General features: G+C 34.5%; 1 protein-coding gene across 2 annotated transcripts in view; it reads right to left on the reverse strand.

Moving 5' to 3' along the window:
• The window catches only part of Abl (tyrosine-protein kinase Abl), a 64,500-nt gene that overhangs the window by 25,822 nt on the left and 23,582 nt on the right, over positions 1-15,096 (reverse strand). The window contains exon 2 of one of the 2 annotated variants that reach the window (XM_088233006.1): positions 2,621-2,866. In XM_088233006.1, the coding sequence (XP_088089132.1) occupies positions 2,621-2,866 (246 nt within the window). The remainder of the gene's footprint in view (positions 1-2,620; positions 2,867-15,096) is intronic. The other variant, XM_088233007.1, reaches the window with a different exon arrangement.

Below are 15,096 nucleotides of genomic sequence, written 5' to 3' on the forward strand. Positions count from 1 at the left end.
GGTGGTCTCGATTGTGGGTAAATGCCCGAGTACCATATCGAGTCTCATGCAGATGGCCTTGAAAAAAATTGAGAACTGGTGTTTTCTGTCAATGCTAGTAAAACAATTATAATCCCTTTCGCCAAGAGGAGGAAGTTAGCTGCTCTTAAGCCTCCTACTCTTTTAGAAGACTAGAGACTTTTTCAGGGATGTCAAATATTTAGGAATAATCTTGAATCAAAGACTAACTTGGAATTTACATGTACAACATGTGATCAGAAAGGCCAAAATTATACTGGGCACTGGCTGCTGCATGGTGGGTAAAAAATGGGTCCTAAAACCAAAGGCTGCACTTGAGATATATGCAGCCACGGTAAGACCTGTGGTCACCTATGGATGCATAGCTAGGCAAATGAAAAGCCCAAAAAAAGGTATGCAGCGGTGAATTATCCGGCCTACAAAGAATGGCCTGTAACATTACTCTAACTACAGCAATCGAAGTGATGGTATGCATAAATCCTCTACACATTCATGTGCGAGGCGGGCATGACCATGTTACGTGCGATAGAGTCGGGCAATGCCAACTATAAATCTAGAACTATGAGGAATTTGCAGCAATACCTCATCGATAATCTAATATAAGCTATACCAACGGATGTAATGACTATGGAATTCACTTCCAAAAGCATTTTACGGCGGTTATACCTGATGGAGAAAAATGGCTGCCAAATAGCCCCCTACCCTACAGGGAAGAAGACATTGTGTGGTACACCAATAGCTCCGAGAAAGATGGACAAGCAGGTGCTGGGATACACGGAGTTAGACCCGCAAAACGGTTCTCCATTAGCCTAGGGCTCTATCCCACTATCTTCAAAACAGAACTCTATGCCACCTATGCCTGCGCAGACAAAACTTTGCCCAAACAATACAAACACAAAAGAAATTTTATTCTTTTAGACAGTCAGGGTGCTCTAAAAGCACTGAGCTCTGTCAAGATCAATTCTAAATTAACCTTGAAGTGCCTACGGACGCTTCATTGTGTCGGTGAGTGTAACAATAACATTAATTTGGGTACCTGGATATCAATGGTAACGAGGCAGCTGATGAATTGGCTAGGCTGGGAGCTGAGACAGCCCCAATAGGCCCTGAGCCCTACTGTGGGTAGCCTAAATGTGCTCCTCATAATGAGCTTAGGTCATAGGCCAGGAAACAGAGCGTTATGGTTTGGCAAAGAGTACCTGGTCAGCACCATGCAAAGGAACTGATAAAAGCAAAGTTTTACTTTCGACCTTATAAAGCTCAGCCGAAATCAAGTGAAGTTTATCACTAGAGCCCTTACAGGACACTGCAGATAAAACAAACACCTTGCTAGAATGAACCATTCAGAAACTTCCAGATATGGGTTTCCGCAGTGCAAATGAAGAAACGCCTATACACATTCTATGTGAATGCGATACTTTACATTATAAAAAGAGCGTCATCCTCGGGAGACCACTGGTTAAACCTAAGGATGTTAAAGAGCTCACCCCCTACCTAATAGCCTGATACTTTACAGATCTTGGCATGGAGGGGGAGATCTAGCAAAATGAGAACTTTCCAACCCGGGACCTGTCACAATAGGTCTTCACAGGTCGCAGTAACATCAGGAGCTCGCAAAGCACTGACTCCCACCTCTAAGAATAAGAATAAGAATTACAATATTTGAGTCTGTCCAAATGTTCGTAGACAAAAGACTGGATTTCACCCCCTCAGGAGTCATTAAGATTAACAAATTACAACAGGGATGGAGAATACCTTAACTAAGGAAATATGGAAGTCTAGGCATTTACAGGGCTTATGACCTGTCATTGGCTGGTTTAAGTGGCCACTTTACACACTGCAACATTCACCATTTTTCCCATGTTTGAACATCCATATTTCTTCTATTCTTCCATTTGTTGATTTTAGTGAAGTTAAAGAGCTGAAACCTTTATTGTTGTGAAGAGATTCATCTGACTGAATTATTTCACATACTAGGCAACGCCTGAAAACTTCCTTAGTTAAGGTATTCTCCATCCTTGTTGTAATTTGTTAATCTTAATGACTCCTGAGGGGGTGAAATCCAGACTTTTGTCTACGAACATTTGGACAGACTCAAATATTGTAATGAAACCAACTGGTCCAAGAGGAAGTTTAAAAATTGAAAAATTGTTTTCAGGCGTTGCCCAGTATGTGAAATAATTCAGTCAGATGAATCTCTTCAACACAATAAAGGTTTCAGCTCTTTAACTTCACTAAAATCAACAAATGGAAGAATGAAGAAATATGGATGTTCAAACATGGGCAAAATGGTGAATGTTGCAGTGTGTAAAGTGGCCACTTAAACCAGCCAATGACAGGTCATAAGCCCTGTAAATGCCTAGACTTCCATATTTCCTTAGTTAAGGTATTCTCCATCCCTGTTGTAATTTGTTAATAAGATAAGAATGTTTTGTTTTTAGCTGCAATGTAATTACAGCACTTTGTTTCTGATCATGATGAAAATTCGTTAGAGAAGGCAACTATCCGCCATCTATTGTGCGCTTGTGACGTGAATTTTAACTAAACATCATTGACGATTACATTGATTTCTGTTAATTACTTTATTGATAATAAAATTTACCTTTCTTAAGGCTGAGCTGGTTATCCCCGCCAGCCTGGAAGTCATACAGGGCGACGAACAGCTGCGGATCGTCATCGTCCTGATGCGTCAGCAGGTTCTCCTTGGACGTCCAGCGATTGGCGGAGTCCAGCGAGCCGGGCGCAGCGGCGCTTGGCGGAGCGACCACCGTGGGCGGCGCAACCCCGCCCTCCGGCAGCTCGCCAGCCGCCGGGATGTGCGGCAGGGGACGACTTTGCAGCAAGGCTTCTGGGAATTAGAAATTATTCATCATCATCATTATCGTCATCGTTGTCGTCATCAACAACAATCATCCCCTTTCTGCACCCTATGGACGATAGGGTACTGCATTTGTAAACCGATTGATATATTCAGCAATTCTAATATTAAAGTAAGGCAATCAGTTCTACACTTCAGGTGCCAGTCCAAAACCAATGAAATATTACAGTGTGAAACCACCTTTAAAATCAATTTTACACGTCTACTTTGCAAGTAATCGAACCCAGGAGCTCAAGAATGGTAGGCGAAGACATAAACCACTACACTACGGGGCTGACTATCTCCACTCGTTTTCTTTTTCAGGATTTTTACCTGAAAGAAGCTATTAAGTCGAAAATACTTGTCCAAGGTTCTGGTGATATTTTAGACACAAAACTGCATTCTTCATTCGCCTAAACACAGAGAATACAATATTTAAATTATTCATTATTTTATTTTTATTTACACTGGACTGGTTGATGCGACGTTTATTCATAAATTTACTGCATAGTACACATAGGTTAAATAAATAAATTTACCAATACAAAAATTTAGAATTTCCCGCGAAAAAAATTAAGCATTTTAATGAAGCCGGCAACATAATAGGTAAATACCAGATTTTTTTTTACAAATTTAAATTAATAGGGGTGCATGAAATACTGCCTGATAAAAAAAAATATTTAATTAAAATTCCCGCGAAGACGGTTCATTGCATTGGCCACGCCCCTAATACGAGACGATTCGGTTAAATTTTGAACTTTGTTTGTGACCGTTTAAATTTAAATATAACATCGTCACGAGTCTTGACTAGAGATGCAAGCCGGTAAAATTATCGCGGTATTTTACGTGAATTTTACCAGATTTTGGTAAAATACGGTATTTTTCATTTTTGCGGTAATTTTCGGTTAAAAACGAATATGACGTACTAATTTTTATTTTTCGAAGATATAACAAATACGAGTAGCTTTGTTTTAGGACACGTTACATGACTGTGAAAACCAGGTTTAGATCCATCGAGTGGCTGTCGAGATATGTTATAAGTATGGGACGTTCCAGGTCATTCGGTATGTACTTTACCCTATTGGTACCACGTCACATCACGTTTTTTTTCATGAATATAGAAAAAACATAATTCGAAATTAGTATTATTTTATGATACAAAATTACAAATATTATAATATTGACAGATTTTCTAAAATGTTTAAATTCAGCGTGCGAGAATTTTGTTTTGTTGCTAAAAAAAGTGATATTTATTTACTATTTTTACTAAGCCGTTACCTAAAAATTAAATATGTATATTTTAAATTTATATTTTTTAAATTTAATATTTTGTTTATGTTACTTACATTTTAAAGCGAGAAATCTCTGTAAACCGACTACGTTTGCAGTTTAACGGGAATTAAAATAGAATTATAAAATAGTAAATATGAAATTTATCAATAGTAAAAAAAACATATAATATACGAGGGTTGATTGATCACCCCTCGTCCCCTGGCCTGCTTCGAGTTGACCGTCGCGCTGATGTGTATGTATTATGTAGCCTAATATGCCCACGTGTAAAGTACCGAGCAACAAGTTGAAACCTGCAACGGTTTATTCACAACAGGCCGCTGACCACTGCTAAATGCTGCAAAGTGCTATTTCATTTACATCAGGACAATGCTCCAACACACAAGGCGCTAAAGGCCATTTACACGTAGACAATACAATACTGTTTCATACCGGGACTCGACCATTGTCCAGGCGTAAACAGCAATTCATAGGACAAAACATTGTCCCGAGACACTGCCACCGATAGGCGGACAGTTCATTTCCGCGGGAGAATGATTACCCCCACCACCGCGCGCGGCCGCATTGTCCTCTTATGAACACGCACGTACAGGACGTTGTGACAATGGCGATTAGCTTGACGTGACCGTGTCGCTTTCAAAAAATATTAACTGCCGAAAATGGCGGCAGAATAAAACCCTTTTTACTATTTAGTTCGACCATTAACAATTTCAATATATTTTGGTATAAAATAAAGAGTATTTTTCGTGATCTCGCTCGTAATAAAAGCTGGCGTGTATTCATTTTCGCAGCTCAGACATAATATTGTGAACTGCGGCCAAAATTTCGTAAATCCCAGCGTTCTGTCCCGCGCGTTCGAGGCTGTTCTCGGAGCTGGGACAAGACAATATTGCCATACCTATTGTATTGTCCACATTTAAACGGTTCTTTAGTGACAATGGCCGCTATTCACGAACCTGGGTTTGATTTTTTTTTTTAAATTTATTTATCATTATATATTTTTTCTTTTTTTTTACAATACGAGTATACATAAGAGGTAAAACGGAGTATTAAAAAAATAAAGAATAATTACATAGCAATGAGAGTCAAAGAGGATTGACCCACTACTCGGTTAAAGTGTACAATCTACTTCCATTATCCATAAGGACAATTGTAAGTTCTCAGGATATAAAATTGCTATTAAGAAATGGATAGTGGAGGTGGGTTGCGCACGGATCGATGAGTGGATCAAGCCAAATAGGTAAAATGTATGCACTGTTTATGAATTTTCTTTAATTGGTCTATATAAATTGGTTATGTTTTTTATGAATATTTTTGTTTTTTATTGTTTATTATGTTAATTATAATTAGGTTAATTGGATTATTTACGTTTTTTTATTGTTATTATTATGTTAACTTTGTTAAATAGCTAATCTTAGGCATGTTTCACATTTTGTAAAATGTTTCCCTCGGCACGGGACACCCCAAAAAAAGAATACAACAACAACAAACCATCACGCCGTTTCCCCGTAGGGGTAGGCAGAGAGGATAGAACGCCATAACACTTTATCTTGGCATACAGACCTCGCTTCCTCTACATTCATACATCTTCTTATGCACGCACGCCGATTATTCCTACTTTTGACATGTCCATCTTCAAGTATTTGATGGACTTGATCGTGCCATGTAAAAAATTGATCGTGCCGTGTAAAAAAAGAATACAAACAATGTAAAAGTATAAATAAATAAATGAAATACATATTAACAGTAATAATAGTAACAAAACCCCCACAAAGGCATGGCCTGTTTGTGGGTATACAATAAATGTTTATGAATGTTTTGCTCCTATAATAAATAGACAGGTAAAATATTTTTGTGTAATATAAGAGAAAATAAAATATTATGTAAAAGATTAGAAGGTATTTTTTTTATAGTAATTAAAAAGGAAATGAAAAATATAAAAAAACACAAAAATATTCCTTATTATTAAAGGGCAATAAAATATATCATAGAAAAAAAGTTAAAAATTGATTAAACGCCTCCCACATCCACCTGATTTTAGCCCCCAGTGACTACCGGCTATCCATAAAACTTAAGGAGCTTAGATGAGCGGTTGGCGGGGATCGGACAATAAATGTTCTACCAGGAAGCTATAGAGATGTTGGAGCATCGCTGGAAGAAATGCATCAAGTCCAGAGGGACTACGTCGAACAATAAGGTACAAAATCTTTTTCTCATCCACTTCGAAATAGGTCAGGGGTGGAGCATATCAACCAACCCTCGTATATCGGTATTTTTTTTCACCTTTCCATTATAACCGTGAACTAGGAGTATATTGTAACTGCTATCGATAAATATTACAAAATATATTTTTATTATGTTTAATAAGTATTTAGGGCGCGTTTCAAAATAAGGATAAATGTTTCCCTCGGCACGGGACTCCGGCAGCGAAGTATTATCATTAATACATCTTTTTTAATACAAAAATTGTAAAATTATAAATAAATATGTAGCATCGCGGTTACATAATACGCATACCATGAGTGTAATGTTTGTTTAAAAAAAAACAAAGCAAACACTATAATTATACACAATCAACTAAGCGAGCCAATGCAACTAAATATTATCTACGTGTTAAATCGCGCAAATTCCTCACTATGACAAGTTTTAGAACTTCGTTACTTTAATTTGACGCTGGTAATTATTTTAATCAGGATGCAAATTAGCGCAAAGATTGCAGTCCGTGCTATAAAACAAAAACAATAATATAAAATCGAAAATATTTAGCAGTTTACAGACTTAAAGTTATAATATTTTAGTTGGTAGACAAAAGACTGGATTTCACCCCCTCGAGAACCGTTAAGATTAACAAATTACAACAGGGATGGAGAATACCTTAAATAAGGTAATATGGAAGTCTAGGCATTTACAGGGCGTATGACCTGTCATTGGCTGGTTTAAGTGGCCACTATACACACTGCAACATTCACCATTTTGCCTATGTTTGAATATCTACAATTCTTCAATTCTTCCATTTGTTGATTTCAGTGAAGTTAAAGAGCTGAAACCTTTATTGTTGTGAAGAGATAGGCAAAATGGTGAATGTTACACAGTGTGTAAAGTGGCCACTTAAACCAGCCAATGACAGGTCATAAGCCCTGTTAATTCCTAGACTTCTATATTCACCTCTTTAAGGTATTCTCCATCCCTGTTGTAATTTGTTAAAGCAACAATATAATATAGTAACTATGTTGTTTCTCTTATAAAAGTTGAAAGTCTAAGTTTATATCTAGACCAGTGTTTCCCACGGTGGGGCGTACGCCCCACCGGTGGGGCATAACGCCTCAGAGGTGGGGCACCACGCTTCAGAGATGAGACACGTCGGCATTCCGCATATAAAGTCGGTCTCATCGGTCATACAAAAAAATGCCTGAGACGTATAAAATTGAAATATACGCCAAATTGTACGAAATATACGTTTTCAAATGAAAATGAAAGAAATGAAAACCCTTTCCCTCATCTTATTTGGTAAAATGTGGTTTTAGAGCGCCATAAGCGTTTTACTCGTTAAAAAACGAAATCGTTTGGATATAACTAATAGATGTATAGAGAGGACATAAGGCTGAAATTAACTAAGTTAGATCCGGACATATTTTTTTTTTGTAAAATTAAAATTAAAATTTGTAGCAAGCGTAACTGAATTGAATAATGAATTAGGCGTCAATATATGTGTGTGTTTGTACTTAATTTCAATTGTCACTTGTGTTTTATTATTGTTTTAATTTTTATTTTATTCTGCTTAATTTTCAATTTGTGTTTTGTAATAATTTCAGTTATAGTATATGTATTAGAATAGGTTTTATGTAATTTCATTAGGGATTTATATGTTTACAAACATATTACAATATGATTTGAAAATGTACCTGGTGTTTAATTAAAAAAGATGCCGGTGGGGCATCTGACTTTTGAAAAGAACGGTGGGGCAAAGAAGGCTGGGAAACACTGATCTAGACTATTAATTGTTCTTAGTATATTATGCGTAAAATGCTAAGGTGCAGATGTTAATTAGCGTATTCTCAATAACAATTTAATGATATCTATCAAGTACGAGTACCACAGGCAAAAACAACGAAAATATTTTAAAGAGATTATGATCGCAAATATCTATGTACGAGCACTGAGGTATAATAAAATAATGCTTGATGCTTCATAGAACGATAGGTTCTAATTGTGTTTTAAAAATGAGCGTTGTCGCGTCATGCCGCATCAACATTGCCGTGCAAAACGCGGAGTAGAGTAAAAAAGAATGTCGCGCCCTTTTACGCTGCTTCACATTTACTGACCGCTGCGCGTAAAAAAACTATTTTACATCAAATATAAGACAAGTTCCGGAACCTCAGTTGAGCTGAACACAAAACGGGTGCCGCATCTAATGTATACATATACGTGTACGAGTACATAGGGCAAACCAACATAAACCTACAAATGAGAATAATTGAACAACACCCACGCAGCCACAAAATTAACCGTTTATCCGATCATTTATTTCATATCCACAAATAACCCATCATCCTTGCAATCTAGAAGAACCATCACTGACACCGCCTTCCTTCACAAAATAGTCAATAACAACTTGGGTTGCCCACAACTGCTTGAGAAAATTAAAATTTGCATCCCTCAACGTTTTTTTATCAACAAAAAAATTTATGCTGCTAATTATTTTTTTTACTCGACAGTATTTTATAGACCCTTAAAAAGTGACATTTCCCGATTAAGCGTTCCACCTATATTTTTAAGCTATAAAACAATTTTAAAAAAAATTAAAAAGTAGCTAATGAAATGCATTCTATAATGAAAAGTATGTATATGTTGCTTTTCAATTACATGTAAATGTATTTATGTACAACATTATTCAACAGTCATGTGAATCAATATATGTTTCGGTTGAAGTTCATACGTTCTCCTTAGTTTGAGGAAGAACTGTAATCAGTAAAGGATTTACGGGCGACTACGTTCGTAACAAATATAGTTGCGCGCTCAGTGCGATGCGCACTCGCGCATCGCGCACTGTCGCCCGGAGCGGAGGGGCCGTTTCATACCGCGGCGACACGGCGCGGCGTTATCCTATGCAGCGATAATATTTCGAATTTGAGAAAACGTGACAATTTCTGAACTCCGATACATATTATTATACGTACATATATATACTCTGGTCGTATATTTATATCCTAACGAGAATCACACGTTTAAAGACAAGGTTGGTATTTTTTTCCATATAAGATCTGACTATCTCTATGTAGAGGAAAGAGATATTCAAAATGGATAGAGCTAATTAACCGGTGGATGGATGGACATAAATGGTGGTGAAACGAGAAATCCGCCCTGAGCAAGCTACACACTGTAGAACAAGTCTATAATAATACCTACTATAAGTACGTGTGTTTCGTAGACAGACTAGAACACGTTGTTATTCCATATCCCTGTCCAGTACTAACAAGGCACTAAAATGTTTGGAGTGGAAACCATTCAGAAAATTTCGCTACCGTTCAGTTTTGAATAGAGTGAGGTAAATAATTTGAATGAATATAATCGAATGCATTCCATCATTAAATTCATTATAATGAAACTACCAATGCAGAAAACATATCAAATGTGTTCTACTTTTCTTAGACCCGGTCGTTTGATCATTATTAATACCTACCAAGTTAACAATCAGAAGTAATTTTGAAAAAGTATTCATATTATCGTATTAAAAAAAATTAATTGCTGGTATGAGGGGATGTATATACTATGACACTAATAACAGTCGATAAAATAACATCACATATCCACTCGTCACGTGAGCTGTAAGAACAGTTTTTTAAAAATAATATCCCGAATATTTTTTACATCTGTTGCCGCTATTTCGTCACAGCCGCTGGATTTACCATGTTTTATTCCGTTGATTATATCAAAAATTTCTCTTTCATCGGTTGGATTAATAAAAATAATATTTTACGTTGTAATAATATTAATATTACATATATGTACAGGTGGATTTATCTATGTGTTTGAATTTTTCCTGTGGTTTTATTCCAATCGAACAGACGTATTTATTTATGAATACGAGTACTATGGTATCAGCAATATTGTGTATTTATTGCTTTGGTGTTTATTTTGTAGAACTCTTTATTTAAACTTATATTATAAGAAATCAAATACTGATTTGAGTCTACTGAACACTTTATTTTATTTTTACAAAAATAAAAACAAAAATTTCGTGACAATTGTTTCGCCTTGTTAGAGCATTTTCAAACAAAGTAAAAATAAAATAAAGTGTTCAGTACATCACTTATAATACCATCAGATTTTATGAACTCTTTTATCATTTTCTCTATTATTTTTTTTTATTTCCAACAGTTTCATTTATTATATTCCAAAATTTCCTACTATCGCCATTAATACGTTCAACCCGCGAGCTTATATAATTCTTCTTTGCCTTTCTTATTTCATTTGATAATTTGTTTTTATATTGCTTTTTAATAGCTTCTGAAGCATTTCTCATTTTTTTGCGAGGTATACAATTTGTTTCGATATTTTATCATTTCCATTATATCTGGAGTTCCACAGTTATTATCTACTCTCAAACGATATTTTTTCACTTTCGTAGCTATGGACTTAGATTCCAAAATAATCTCTACTAATTTTTCGAAATTGATGTCGTCTGGTTTTAACCTTTTTAGTTGTTCATAAACCCGAAACTGTTATTATGTATAACCTTTCTTTCAACAATTTGAAATTTCAGTTTTTGTTTTGCAAAGTTAGTAACACATACTTTTATTATCCGATGATCCAAGCCCGGCTAATCATGCAATTCCAATGAACAAGTCTTCCCGGTACTATTCAGCAAATAATAAATTAATATACTTGTTTCATCAGTGACTGGTTGCTTGACTATTTTCAAGTTTATTGACTATCTCGAAATAGTTTGAATCTATAATAAATCTATATGAACATGTTGTGACAGAATTTTCATCTAACAAATCAATATTGGTATCACCAATGACTAACATTTTATTATACTTTGACAAAATTTCATCAAAGTCCTCTAAAAAATCATTTGTTGGATCAAATATAGGTGATCTATAAAAGGTACATAATTTTCGTCTGTAGGTTCCTATATAAACGTCCTATACATAAATGTCAATCACCATAATAAAATTATATTTTACAGATTCGTCAAGTAATTTAAACTACGTGAATCTTTTATGTAAATAACTGTTTCTCCACGTCTTGCATCTGCATTTCTGCAATTGAATATGCCTTTATATCCTTTAACGTTAAAATAATCACATTCGTTTGTGAAAAGCCATGTTTCACCAAATATCAATACGTCAGGATCAGAATAATTCTTAATCATCATCTCAATTTCGTGCATCTTATTTCTAATGCTTCGTAGGTTTGGATACAATATGTTAAGATTCTCTATATTAGGACTTTGTTTAACTATTTCACTAACAGTAGGTTCCATAATCAGTAGACTCTCTTATTCTCTTATCCACAGTTTGCCACATTAGGCAGTTTGGACTAGTCGCAAAATGATTCACAGCGTCCCTCTCGCCAATGCAATTCGTAAAAGTTAGTTCCTTCCCATCTTTTCTATTCTTACAATTAACAAATTCGTGATCTTCAGAACAATGTCCACATTTTCCTGCATTATTGCAATATTTCTGGATATGCCCATAGCCCAGACATCTAAAACATTGTATCAGAGGAGTAAAATCTTCTACAAACACTCTTTGATATCCTATATTTGTTTTAACAAAGCTGATTGAGGTTTTCCATGACTCTGCTGATACTTAGCATACAAACGATTGCCAGTAATTTATATTGTTTATTTTTTTTTATATTTGATTTTCAATTTCTCAGCAATATTTATCCCCCTATTCTGCTTTTCCAGAAACTCATTTAAATCATCATCTGTCACTCCTTTTATGAGACCCTTGAAAACCACTAAAGGATTTTTCTTTTTTTAGTTCTTCCATTTTGAAATTAGTTCCTAGTCCCTATTTCTGCCTTCAATGCCTCTCTATTATTTTCTGAAGAACGGTGTATCTGAAGTTTGTCGTTTCTCAGTTTTTTTACATTTACAACACCAAAACCTTTGTTTCTTACGTTGACTTTTCGCTTTAGAATCTCCTCTAACTCATCTCTTTTTTTTTATCTAAGCTCACAACTATGGAATGAGACTTATTTTCTTGATATTTATTTCTTGCTGCAATACTGGCATAAGTTATATCTTGGTCCGAGATAACTGTTACTATATTCCTATTTTGTCCCTCACGTCTCTCTTTAATTAAACGTAAATTTGTATGGATCTCTTTCAAAGCCTTAATTACTTCATAGTTTGATTGCTTTTCATTTGAATGTTCTCATTTTTTTATAGTATATAACCAACTAAAGAAATTCTTTTGTTTTACATAGAACTTCATCTTTAATTTCTGCTTTTAAATATTTTGTTATGAGAGCAACTATTTCCTCCTCAACTTTTTTAGGAGTGATTGTAGCAGGTGTGACGGTATATCGTAACAGTAAAGGTATATTTGCAGTAGAAGAATCTCTTGAATGTGGGTTTGATTCGAAATTTTGAAATTTTGTAATGAATTATTATTATTAATAATAATAATAATAATAATACACTAGCAGCTATTAAGCTGATGCGTGTATATCAAGTGTACAAGTGTACATGGTTATTAAACATTATACATTGCTGTGTGCATCTAGTCGACATTAACTGAACTAGCACCAATCACTTTCTCGGGAAGGCCATTCCATTTCTCCACAACTCGGTTTGTCAGGAAGTTCTTCCTGGGGTTGGATGAGAAGGAGGTATTATTGAGTTTCAATGAATGACCTCTGAGATGGCGGTTTTCATTCATAGTGAACATTGATTTCAATTTGGGTACATTATATTGCTCAGTTAAGATTTTAAACGTTTCAATCAAGTCACCACGGTGCCTCCGCTCTTCCAGTGAACTTAACCCAAGATCCCTTAAGCGTATAAGCGTATTGGTAGGTATACTCCAGGAGTGGACGAACATATGTTTTATAAATTTTGAGGAACAAATCTTGGGTGATGTGAGCTAATGTTTTCCTTATTAAGTATAAGAGGGAATTGGTGCGTTTGACAATTTGGATAATATGTGATTCCCATTTAAGATCACAAGTAATCACAACTCCGAGATATTTTTGTGATGTTACTGATTGCACTTATTATATTGTATTTAGTTCAATTTTAATATGCACTATAATACATTATTATTTTTGTTGTGCGGTAACAGGAAATTTTGATAAATAGGTACTTGAACATGGTTTTTCTGTCAGTGTCTTGCAGATGCCTTCCTGATGCTGCGCGAAAAAGACAACTGCATGTCGGACCTTTTATGCCTAACTGAAATAGACAAAATAGACACTTCGTTGTCCCAATTTTGTTATTTTTTTAAAAACAGAGTATCAGAATTAAATTTTATGGATAGGTACATTTTGTGTTTTTCAAAAAGAGTTATATTTGTATACCGTGCGCAAGAAGACCGCAGATAAAACTGGACATTTTTATGGGTTTTTGGACGATTCTAATTCTATTCATCAATAAAGCAAAACTATTTTAGTGGTGCAAATTATAATACATATACAGGGTTAAATGGCGGACTTATTGCCACTAGCGATTTCTTACAGTCTGACCAAAAATAAAAAGTTAAGAAAATAGAAACAGTAAAAACATTATATTAGTTATAGTGTCTATTGCTTACATTTAATACATTTTAATTTATTCAATTGCATCTTCCAAATATTATTTTATACTACACAAACGTTTATTTATTGGAAACACTTGAAAACGTTTTAATACAATTGATTTCTTTATTTTTTTAGGAAGTTTATAAATAATAATAATCCATTTCTAGTTTTAATTTACTGTATGTGATTTTTATGTTTAAAATGGTCGTTGTCCGTAAATCTATAAAACTAAAATAAAATAAAATTTTAAAATAATAGTATAGAGGGACATGCGACAAACATTAAATTAAAATATAGCAGAGACATAAAATGTCTTATTTATTAATGAAAATGACATTTTTAAATCATTGTACCAAATTCACAAACATTTAAATTTATATTTATTTCCATAACCAGTATCGACAGTTTATTTAATGTTTTCATTAATACAATCCAGTTCTGATGATTTATTTTTAGTTCAAAGATAGTAAAGGATATCACAACATATATATATACTATTCATAAAATAAAAAATAATAACACTAAACATCTTTTACCAATTAGAAGTGAACACCAATAATCACAAAACAAAAATGTTAAATGGACACATTATGTCTAATGAATTGGTATGACGCCCTTAATAACTTGTTCGTGCTCTGAACAGAACAAGGTAACGGGAAAAGCAACTCAGGCCTGTTGCACATAACGTCATTATTGATCCAGGATATTTCCACCCGTCCCCTCCACATCCCTTCCATCCGTCGCGTCGGTCGTGTGAAAATCACAATGATTTATTATTTTAATATTATCTACAGGTCGTATGCAGGTAAGTTAATTTGATGTGTATAGAGGACTCGCTGGATCTAGATGTTTTACGCTAAGTGAAAATGCTTATTTTATGCTCAAATTTAGATATTAAAATTTTTAAGTACATTGAAAAAAAAAAAATTAATGGCTTTCACAGCGACTAGGGACAATACTATCAGGAAATATATCTTTACAAATGAAGGGTACAGGATATAAAGGATGAATGACAAACAATGAAGTTTTGAGATATAACGTTTTCAAGTCTTCAAACCTCTTGGACATTTAAATAAAACTTATAAATATAAAGGAAACTGCTTAATGTTAATACCTGTACTTTTGTATAACCTACAATGCTTTTCATTAATATTAAATTAGCGCTTTATTTCCAGTAT

This window comes from Micrasema longulum, unplaced genomic scaffold (assembly GCF_059751315.1).
Source record: "Micrasema longulum isolate JH-2025_06_02 unplaced genomic scaffold, ASM5975131v1 h1tg001048l, whole genome shotgun sequence".
NCBI lineage: Eukaryota > Metazoa > Arthropoda > Insecta > Trichoptera > Brachycentridae > Micrasema > Micrasema longulum.